At 35.5% G+C, this 12,058-nt stretch overlaps 1 protein-coding gene across 6 annotated transcripts in view; it reads left to right on the top strand.

The window, feature by feature from the left end:
• DACH1 (dachshund family transcription factor 1) overlaps positions 1-12,058 on the top strand; it is a 359,570-nt gene that overhangs the window by 302,310 nt on the left and 45,202 nt on the right. For all 6 annotated transcript variants that reach the window (XM_061995471.1, XM_061995480.1, XM_061995461.1 and 3 more), the window contains one exon: positions 8,817-8,968. In XM_061995471.1, coding sequence (XP_061851455.1) covers positions 8,817-8,968 — 152 coding nt within the window. The remainder of the gene's footprint in view (positions 1-8,816; positions 8,969-12,058) is intronic.

The raw sequence follows: 12,058 nt of genomic DNA, 5'->3' as shown, positions 1-12,058 counted from the left end.
CAAGAAAAGCAGTGTGAATACAATGCAGTTCCAGTTATTACCATAAAACCTTCATCTTCAGAGAATTACAAATTACCAACTGTGCTCTTATCAAGAATTCCCTTCTTACTACTGTTATGCTTACAAAAAGGAGTGGTGTTATTTCACCTGACAATGACAAATACGCTAATCTTATTGATTTTCACTATTTTTAAAATTACCTTAAATCCCAAAATAATACATGTTTTTCAAATTTGATGAAACATGTTCACAGGATTATTAATCCAAATCATGTGCCACTTGAAAGGATCCAATAAAATCTAGCAAAATGCAATTGTTACATTCTGTGATGTTTTCTCTTTGCATTTTGCAGTAGCCATATGGAGACAGTTAAAGTGTAGGGAGGGGAAAGGAGCAGAAAAATAAGTATGCATACTGTAGATATATTTCCTTGTGTATTGCTTTTATCAGTTGAGATGTGCATATTTATGTCCATAACTCTGAAAATGTGAGGTTTCAAGTACAATACATTACTTATGCAGTCTTATTATAAGGCCAATCCCTAATTTGAAGTTTATCAGGAATTGAGCTCAGACTCAAAACACTTGACTTGATCTTTGATTCTGAGCATACTTAGGAAAGTTAGATGTACGATCAGGCTACTTAGGTGAGAGAGCCAGCTTCTGTAGCCAATGCAGTGAAGGAGATTAAATAGCTAGCATCATGACTGGTAGGGTTTGATTTCCTAACCAGATATTGGTTTACTACATCATGGTTACAAACACCCTTCAGTATGACTTTGAATAAAGCTCAGGATTACTCTTTTGAACCTACTGGGAGACACATGGACGCAACCTTCCACATACACGTAGCATATAAGCAGTTCTCATAGAATTGCTACAAAGCCGAAGGAACATTCTTTTTTAGCAGTCAGTATGGCCTGGCTGATGGAATTGAGCTAGCAGAGTACTAATTGGGACATTTGACGTGAACCAGTAAAATACATTTATACTTTTTTCAACAACCAAAGCACAGATGGCCTTAATCGGCATCCGATCCCTGCCAGTAGCATATAAGGATCTTTAAAAAAGAAATAATGGCCATAGTTCTTGAAATTAAGAATTGCATTTTATCATTTTATAACGTCTTGTATTTCTGTTGTTAAAAAAATGCAAGAAAAATATTCAGTGTACCTTTTTAGCCATCAATTTATCTTTCGGAATTTATATTTCTTTAAAGTGAATTAATGTAAGTTAATTAATGTCAAGTGTTCAAGATATTTGTGCTTTATCATTATCAGGTGTATGCACTATCCTATGGTTTTTTTTTTCACAATTGCACTTTAAAAAATTGTGTGAAAAATTCTGTGACTGAACAGGATAATTTTTATTACAGGGACAAAGAAACCATATAATTTTGTGTTGCTCATTATGTCTTATGATACCAAATTCACAAAGTGAATTTTAACATTCATTTGTATGGTAAAATACATTTGTTTAAAAATATGAATGATCATTTTTGCTGAAATATTGTGAAATATTTGGAATAAATAAATCAGCAAATACTACTTGACCCAGCCCTAACAAGCAATAGGCTGCAAAATAAGATAAAGGTTATTAAAATAATCCTTTTATTGAAAGAGAAAATTAGATAAGTTGCACTGATTGACTCTGAGGCCCTCCTAGGGACATGTAAAATGAAGAATAAACTTGACTTGATCTAGTCCAAAAAGCCTGAAGAAATCCTCACAGCTGGAACATCATCACTAATTACATTTTTTGGTTTTGGATTTATTTTGCCAACTCTTTTCATTCTTTTACAGTGATGTTATACCAGTAATTCCTTAAGAAAATTAAAAGGTGGCCTTTAAAAATGTATTCTTATATATTTTCTATTGATAGACGGAAATTTCATTTACATTGAACTATAGTTCCTGATATACTGCAAAAATTATTTGTACAAAATGCACTGGGTTAATAAACAGCAGTTTGACTGTTTTATTTTTTTCGTGCTGAGTCAGTCCTGGGCATTCTTCCTCCCTTCTTTCACCAAATAATCCCAATGCTATTATCCCTTTCTGAAGTATTCAGACACCTTGAGTGTCCTTTCCTATCTTCTCAGCTCAATATTCCCTCATTTCTTGATTAGTTCCTGTCTCCTTGTCAAGTCATCCCAGCTTCCCAACACCTACATCCTGATTTCTGCCAGCAATACATGCGTTAACAGATAAATTGGCTTACAAAATTTCGGCATAGAAGGGACATCAGTGAACCTAGGAGAAAGAGAAGTCCCTAATCTTGTGTTCAAGGGGTGATTTTCCATCTGCCTCTAATTTGCTATTATGGAGACAACTCCAACTGCAGTATGCTTAGTGACCCTGTGTGGCAGTGAAGAATGATCTATAGGGACTGTGTTTTCTTTAGAAGGATTCGATTGCCAACTTAACATGGTCCAGCAGTGTGCCCAGGTGGCAAAGAAGTCCAATGGCATCCTGGCTTATATGAGAAATTATGTGGCCAGCAGGACCAGGGAAGTGATTGTCTCAGTGTACTTGGCACTGCTGAGGCTGCATCTCAAATCCTGTGTTCAGTTCTGGGCCACTCACTACAAGAAAGACTGAGGTGCTGAAGCGTGTCCAGAGATGGGCAAAGAAGCTAGTAAAGGGTTTAGAGAACAAGTGTTATGAGGAGCAGCTGAGGGAAATGGGGTTAAACCTCGAGAAGAGGAGTCAGAGGAGAGGCCTTATTACTCTCTACAAGTACCTGAAAGGAGGCTGTAGCAAGGTGGGGGTCCATCTCTTCTCCCAAGTAACAAGTGATAGGACAAGAGGAAATGGGCTCAAGCTGTACCAGGGGAGGTTTAGATTGAAGATCAGGAAAAACTTGTTCATTGAAAGGATTGTTAAACACTGGAACCCAGGGAGCTGGATGGTGTCAACATCTCTGGAGATCTTTAAAAGCCTGTGTAGATGAGGTGGTGAGGGACATGATCTCATTGATGAGCTTGGCAGTGTGAGGTCAGTGGTTGAACTCGATCTTAAAAGTCTTTTTCCAACTGAAACAATTTTATGATTCTATGAATCAAGAAATACTATAAATGTATGAATCTAAACTCTTTATCAAAAAGGACAAGCCAAGTTAGAATATTGTATGTTCTGTTGTTAAAATCTGAGAGAATTGGCAGTTAATATGAGTCTTTCTTACTGTTGATGGGTAAGTCCTACATCTAAACCTACCTCCCATATGGACATCTAAAGCTAGATTCTTATATACTTTTATTCTTGTTTAGTCCTTTACCTGAGGTGGAAGTGTACGTATTTTGAAGCCACTTATGTAAGTGGTCCATAAGGTAGAATTAGAATTAGAATTAGAATTAGAATTAGAATTAGAATTAGAATTAGAATTAGAATTAGAATTAGAATTAGAATGGTAGGGGTTGGAAGAGACCTTTAGAGATCATCTAGTCCAACCCCCCTACAGAAGCAGGTCCACCTAGATCAGGTCACATAGGAACGTGTCCAGGCGGGTATTGAAAACCTCCAAGGAAGGAGATTCCACAAACTCTCTGGGCAGTCTGTTGCAACGGTCCATCACACTTACAGTGAAATAGGTTTTTCTTATGTTTAACTGGAACTTTTTGTGTTCCAGCTTCATCCCATTACACCTTGTCCTTTTGCTAGATACCATAGAAAAAGGGGATGCCCCAGCCTCCTGACGCCCACCGTTTAGATACTTGTAAATATTAATGAGATATACATATACAGATGTATATATCCTGTAACAAACTAATCACACACATATATTTGACTGCATGAAGTATAGAGCCATCATGTGCAATGTATGCATCCAAGAAACATGTTCTTAGTAGCTACAGTCTTTTCTATGTAAGCTTTTAATCTTTTAGTCATATTTCATTATTGGTGAGTTACTGTTCCAAAGCCCTCAGGCAAACATGCCAAGCCAAGAAACAGAATTTGGTAGACAATGCATGCGATGATTCTGTTAACTGTAAGAGTACCTCTCTCTCTGAAATGTTACAGAAAAAAAAACCAAGAGCAAGTCAATCTATTTCAATATTTGTTATTTTCCCCCTATTTCCAGTTGCTGCAGTTGCAAGTGTTGTCATTTCAGAGTATTTGGATGTCCTGGAATGCTACTTTTTGTAGATAAAGAAACTAAAATGTAGTTTGAAAAAAAAGTTTTTGTAAGGATTAGTTTCAGTATATTCCTTCTACAGTTTGTAACGTCCTTCAAAGTCATCTCACATTGCCCCCAGTTATATGACCAAATAAAGCAGATATAGAAATTGGGCAGGAGGATTTTTATTTTCTATTTTTTAAATCTGCCTGAAATTAGTAAATATTTCAGTTCAGGACATAGGACCCTCTGTTATTTATGTTAATATAATTAGCAATTACAGATGAATTGAAATAGAAGAGCCTCTCACTTTTGAAACATCTCAAGGTGATAGATAAAACTTTGTACTAAAGGATGTTTGACAACATAAACCAAAATCATATTAAGCCAAATGGAATATATTGTTTCCACAAAAATGTATGCACCAGATTTATGATTCTAAGAGAAAACAAGATTCTCTTTCATCATTTAAATGGTAAGAATGAGCCTGTTTTAGGAACAAATATATGAAATATTTTATAGAACTAAAAAGCATCAAGATATATTACAAAAAAATAACCATTAAATGATTACAGAAAGACAGTAATCTATATAGTATTTTTTGTAGCCAGCTATTATCACTTGGTTTCAAATTCTGGAGATACCGATATTCTCCAGTTTGATTGGTGGCCAGCCTGAACTTATCCTACTTGCTTTTAGGAACAAAGACGAGAGAATGGCTACCTCTATACATCTATTATTGTTTAAATAGCTGTCACAGCTTCTAGGATGTCTGTTTCCATGTTATCTAGTGAAGAAGTAAAATAGAATGGCAACAAACCAAATACAGTGAAAAATGTTTGTGTGTATTCAGCCCAAACCAGCTGCTATTTGCAGATAAAATCTAGTTTGAACAAAACCAAGTGAATTTTGGAAATTGAAGAACACTGAATGGAGCAGATGAAGCATTTACGAATATTTTAAAGATATGTATTACATGCAGACTTGCCTATTATGGTGATTTAGTTCATATGTCAAGGCACATATTCACCTCTGCTCAGAAACTGTAGAGGCTTGGGTAACAGCTTGTCCTATCCCCATTTATTTGTTAATTTATAACATCTCAGTTCCCAGCACAAACCAAGGCAAGCCCAGGCACTTCTTTGTTCTGCCTTATTCTTTCTCTTTTTTTCCCCTTTCTTTATAGTGTTGTGCTCCCAACTCCGACAATGGAGTTGTAGATTGACCTACTTCCCTCTCTCATCCTGAGTTGTCTTTGAATGCTTCCTTTGATGCGTTTAGATTGAAAACACCAAATCTCAGTTTCTCAGAGAGGGCTCATCATTTTTGCAGTGTTGCTTTGCTAGTAGGTTAAGAGGAACATTAGAAGTTCCTTTGCAACAGTTCAAAAGATGTTAGGCTAATTATTTGGAAACAGAGATATCTCATTGTCTTGGGAAAACAGGACTTCTGCGGGAATGGAAGATTTTAAAATGCTTTAATGGCAAGAGGCCGTATTATTTTGCTACTAAGATATGTGGTTGTGTTTTAATTGGCTGTGTTTATGATGTGGTTGTTCTTAAAAATGCCTTTTTTTCAAGATTCTCTCAATCACTGATTATCTGACGTCCACAAATATCCATGCTTCCTGTGTATAGTATGTACATTTGTTCTGTTTCAAACATACTCACACTCAAAGTTTATTTCACATGGGACATCAAGAAAACAAAGTCACATTAGTCTGACTTTTTTTTTCTGAGTTGACATTTCATTAAAATAAGTTCATAGTAAGTTCATCTCTCTAGTCTTACACTTCAGTGTAAATTTGTTTCTGTTATTTATTATAACATAAGAGTTTGGATGTTATTTTGAGTTCATACCATTCTGACCTTTTTCAGATTACTTTGCTTATTGCAAAACCATGCCACATATTGTTAGGAAAATATTTGCAAACTTCACAACAAGTTTTGAGAAAGCACAAAGTACAGCAAATTTAACATATATTTAATTTTAAAGTAACAATACAGTAAAAATTTTAATCTCTTGACTAAATTCTATGACAGGAATGCTTCTATGTTAGGAGCTTTCTATATCACAATGATTGGGTGGAAGAGCGTAGTTTTTAAAGTGAATTAAGATTCATGTAGTTTTTAACTGGGTCAGTTTTATATAGCATACTTAATTTTTTTTTATAATTTGAGACCTAAAATATTGGTAAGATTCTAAGTTGTCTTAGGAACTATGAGCGGTCATTGGTCCATTTCTCTGACAAACTAGAGGCAAGTTTTAGTTTACTTTGTCATTTATATGCATTAACTTCATTCTACATACTTGTGATTATACTTTTTTTTGCTGTACCATGCAAAGAATACCTGATTTTTTTCTAATGAACTAGTGATTTTTGTAAAATGTTTTTAAAGTTGGAAAGAAAAGGATAAAAAGCATATTTAGGGTTGAATTTTAATCCATTACAACAGAATGACTACAGAGATATCCATGTTGCTGAAAGGTAGCATTAGGATGGAGAATACACCCACAGAATATCTTTTTCAGAGCCTACGTTGAATCTCCATGAGGTAGATAGGAAGTGATTCAGTAATGTACAAACAGTTCTTCTCAGCTTTGTGTGACATGACTGGAAAATTTAAATACAACTGAAAAAGTCTTATTTGACTCTGAATGGGATGAAACTTTCCTTGGTCAGCATCAATTCCTTTAACAAAGCTTGCCGTAGTAAGTTTTTTAATGATGATTTTATGAGAAAGCAGTAGTTGTGGCACAAATTTTGACAAATAGGGGATGTGAAATGGGGTTTACTACTTGTATAGACTACTCTCACTGAGCCTCAGTGAAGTAAGAACAACAACTTCCATGGTAGGACTCATCTCACCAAAAGTAGATCTTTCTGTCTAATCTAGTCAGTTTAGTGTTCTCTTACAGACATCTCTTCTAGAGGAAGATTCATCCCCTCCTACAGTACATGCCTGTTCATATCCTACAGTTCAGGTGGATTAGTACCTTAAACTGGTATTGGCTTCTCTCTGCTGGTTATGGAAAGAGCTAAGTGGGATCAGCCCAGAAGAAGATTTCCAAATGCCTGTTAGGGTATTCCTATGGAGTGACATAGTGGGTGAGGCTTGAACTCTAGGAATGTAAATACTGGCCAATATGACTGGTGAGGAGATGGGCAAGAAATCTGCACCTAAACATGGTTGATGGAGATTGTTTCCTTCTGGGGTAACAGTGAATGGAGGCTGATGGAACAAACCTCGACTTTGAGTTACAGTTTTCTGGTTCTGGGGTTGTCAAAGCCTACACTCTAACTCTTTGTAGCTGCAGATTTCAGTTTTTCTGGTGCTAGACTATGTCCTCGTCTGAGTATACTGCACCCAGTCAGAGAGAGAGCTCTTTCTAGGCAACTAGGAGTAGGACTTTCATATAATACAATTCTTACCGTACGTAATAGGATAGATAGATTAATTTAATTCTCACCGAAACTATAATTAAAGTGCAAATAAGGAAAAAAAAGTTAAAATACCCCAAAATATATACATCTTATAATGATCAAAGCCCAAATGGAAGAGAGCAAGTCTGACAAACTATTCTGTAGTCAGATAGCTGTGCAGAGATCTGCATAATACCAAGAGTATGTTCTGATGTCCTTGTTATTGTGTTGAGATACATTGATATGTGTCAGTTAATAACTGAGCCCTTGGTAAGAAGAGCATGTATAAATATATGTATCTATGTGTATAGATAGTTTTCCTTTTGAAGAATTCAGATTAACATCTGGTGCAAAGAAATTGACCTAAATTTTTTGTATCATATCAACAGTAGTCTTAAAATATTTCAAAAAGTTTTAAAAAAAAATCTCAACCCGGGGTATTGAAGTTTCTATTAATTGTAGTTTTTTCTTTTTTTTTTCTTTTTTCCCACTTATAATCTATTCACAGATTATCTGTGAAACTTTAATCTTAGAAGTCTTCAAGCTGTGGGAGGTTTTGGGTTTTTTTTTTTTTTCCCATTGTGATGTCAGAACTGATCAGATCTGATTGTTCCAAAGATCCCACTAAGGAATTTAACACTAATTGTTAGAAGATGTCTGTGCTTAAAAAAATTAGGCCAGTGATTGTAACCATGCTGTTAATTTCATGTATTGTTCAGAGCATGTTTCAATTGTGGGAATCAGGTGTAGTTTCTTGATTAAAAATGCATGAAGGAGGTGTAGTTTTTCTCGATGTTGCAGAATTTTCTGAGCTGTAAGTGAAACCATTAAGAGCGGGAAGGGTTAATTGTGTGGGAAGCCTCATATTCAAATACTCGTATACAAAATATATGTCATGCTAGAAAATATTCTATTGTCAATCCAAATAGAACACAAACTAAAATGAGATAATTGGGAAGGTGCCCATAAAGTCAGTCTGAATATATTATCACAAGTATATGTGAGATAATATTTGTTTTAAAAAGATTCTATGGCACTGTAAACTCAGTCTCATTAGAGACTGCATTTAAAAGGCTTATAAAGTTACTCATTAATGTTATCTTGTTGTATCTCCACAGCTTTTTCATTAAAGAAAATTCAGCAGAAAGCATTTTCTCCTGATAGCAGGAACCAATTTGCAATAAATGTTCTGGAAACCACTAGGGAAGCCATTACTGAGGTCTAATAAAAACAGACAAGCGTAACTTGTTCTATATTTTTGTTTCAATCACATACAGATGAGACCCCGCTCTCCACACCAACCGCAAGAGACAGCCTTGACAAACTTTCTCTAACTGGGCATGGGCAACCACTACCTCCAGGTTTTCCATCTCCTTTTCTATTCCCTGATGGATTGTCCTCCATAGAGACCCTTCTGACTAACATCCAGGTAGGCCTTTCTGTAGATCAGCTTAAAGGAATGGAGAGGAGCCAGTTGCAGATTTGTCTAAATTAATATAACCATTCCAGCTTAATCAGTTCATAAGATTATTTGGATCAACTAACTTACTGAAACTTTCTAGTAATTTAGGATTTAAAGGAACCACAGCAAAAAAAAAAAAAGAATTCAGAAGCTGTCAGATACAGTACATAAAAATACAGATTGTATATTAAACCACTGCAGAGAATTTGAAGGAAATTGCATTGGTGTGTTTAACAACATTTGTCTTAAATGCTCTTTTTATTACAGGCTAATGAAATGTATCTTACTGTTTAACTTTATCTCATTTACTAAGCAGAGAAACATTTCTTCAATAAATAGTTATTTTAAATTGCTGGAGTGCCAAGGTGGCAATGATATTTAAAACTATTTGAAATGTGTCTCCCATAAAAGCATTCACAAAAAGCACTTCTTTTATAAATAAGCTCATTTCACTTAAAGTACTGTCTTCAAAGACCTAGACTTCAAAGAGTATTACTAAATTTTCTGCAGATTTCCCATTTGGTAGTCACAATGTCTATTGTGTGTACAGCATAGCCTGATTCAAGTAGTATTTAAGGTATACACTACAATGTATGTTGGAGACAAGATGTTAGTGTTTCATATTAGTGATCATGTGTTCCCCAGATGAAACATTTACTATAGTATGGTTATATGTTGCATGCAGAAGCAAAATGATGGTGCAGGAAATAATGCCATGTTGTACTCATTCCAGATAAGCCTTGTCTGTGCAGCCACGAACTTCTAATGTATTTGTCATAGCATTTCTCCTGCAAATACATGAAACCAATTCAGCAAAGGCTATGACAGAGTTGCACCAAATCCTATTCACTTTATTTTCTTGAGTAATCTCATAAAAGTTTATGGCACTTCAGAGTCGTTTATAAAAAGCATATGATTCATTCATTGGTAATGTTTTCAGATCTAATAATGAAAAAAATTCTACTGCTTAAGAATTAAATATTTCTATATCTGCCTAGTTTCAAAGAGCATATTTGTGATTGCTTTTTGTGGTTTTGAGACTTAGGATCTTAAATAAAACCAACGTAATCCTACAGCCATTAGCATTCTTCTAATAAATCTGCTGCAATCTACAAAGAATGTTTCTCTTTTTTTTCTGCAGGAGGAAATACAGTTAGCAATGTATGTAATGTTTTAGCTGTGCATGCATGTACAGGAAAGTTCTTAGTAATTTTTTTGACAAATGTATGCACTTAATGTCTCTAGACAGCAACCTAATGAGCAAAGCATTCAACATCAACAGGTTAGCTAATCTTGTGATTGAATATGAGGCTGCTGCACTACTTCAGGATAAATGACCAGGATTAATTTGCCAAGAATATATTCAGTTTTGTTTTACAGAAAATGTGAATGTGAAGTTCAGTATTTTTTTTTTTTTAAATTAAAAAACCCCAACCAAACTACCCCTATTCTTATCTGGAATGAAGAGATAAAATAAAAGACAACATCATAAAGAAATCAGAGACATTTTATGCCTTCCCTCATTGTGCTTTTGTACACACTACTCCTTAACTTGAGGTCCTGCATCACAACAAATCATCTATCAAGTAGGACATAAGTCCTTTTGTTTTATTCCAGTATATCCCCATGTCATTTCCACAGATCTCTGGGAGATGTTTTTCCCCCTAGAGATTTAATCTCTATCAGGACAACATTAGAAAATTACTTCTTTGAAAAAACAACAACCACCTAGTTCCAGCTATGTAACCTGTGTAGAAAATGACAAGTAGTCTCTTCAAAACAGTAGAATCTCTTATAATAACCTGGGCACAATAGTAGCAGTTTCTCTAATCAATGCCATTTAGAATTTAGCAAGTATTTTAATGAGAGGGAGCTTCCCTCATAAGTTAGGTACTGTGTTGTAGACACTTTCAGAACCGAGTTTTAGGTATTTGACTACAATTTCAAAGTGATTAACTGGATTTGTGGAAGGAGGAAATTCTATACTACGTTCCTCACTTGCAATATCACTTGTGAGTTTCCTAAGAGATGCATAAGCACTACCTGAAACCTGTGATGCATTTAATACACGAGTCAGAAGGACTCTTGTCACTGGCTAAATCCCTCTTTGCTCTCCTTACGTCCAGGTAAATTTTGTATTCCTTTCAGTACAGAGATGTGGATTCAAAGGGGAGACAGAGCAATGGAGCAGATCTAACTTTCTAGAAAAGATCATCTGCCGTACAGTCAGTTTTCTGCCTCCAGTATTAAAGTGCTTTTGAAACAGAAAACTGCAGAAATATAGCCAAAAGCTAGATGAGTGATTTTGTTAAATGCTGTTCTTTTTTTCCCAGTGGTCACAAATGATGAAAATAAAGATGTGTCTTTTCACAGAAAGAGTATTTGTCTGCTTGTGAAAAACAAGTGGACATCTTTGTGAGGTCATGGAACTGGGGAGAATGCTTGACTTGCCTCATGCAGTGGTCCCTGTATTGTAGGGATACGATGGCCACATGAACACACAGGCAGGCAGCCTCTGGCTACACCAATATGCATGGACATGATGGTAGATATCTGTGCTATAACTTCCTCTTGTATATTTGGTTGTGTGCAGTGCCTTGGGTGCCTCCAGAAGAGGTTGTAGAGCCCGTCCTGGTTAAAAATAGAACAGCATTAGCATACTGTATGGACACTAGGAGTTCTAATTTTGACTTTTGTCAGGGTAAAGAGGGTCCGAAACCTTGCCATGGGATCAAGAGCCTTTGGATATGGGAACAAAAATTTCTAAACACTTTTGGTATTTGAAAGCAAAACGTGCTAAAAGTCTCACAGGTGCTGAAGACCATAGATGATTGAAGTTGCTGCCTAACTCTACTTACTTCCATTTTAGAAGTCTAAAATTGGCCAGTAAATGCACACAACTGTGTTTTCCATCTATACTAAAGTTAAATGAATAGTCCCTAACCACTAATTTGTAATTTTAGGCAAATACTAGACAAGCCTATTTGCTATTGCCGTCACCAGGGGATGCTAGTTAGGTTCATTTCCCTTTGTATGTCATACATATGTTTTTCTTAC

This window comes from Colius striatus, chromosome 1, assembly GCF_028858725.1.
Source record: "Colius striatus isolate bColStr4 chromosome 1, bColStr4.1.hap1, whole genome shotgun sequence".
In the NCBI taxonomy this organism is placed as follows: Eukaryota; Metazoa; Chordata; class Aves; order Coliiformes; family Coliidae; genus Colius; species Colius striatus.
Note: the sequence above shows the minus strand (reverse complement) of the source record. Positions and strands in the feature narration are given on the sequence as shown.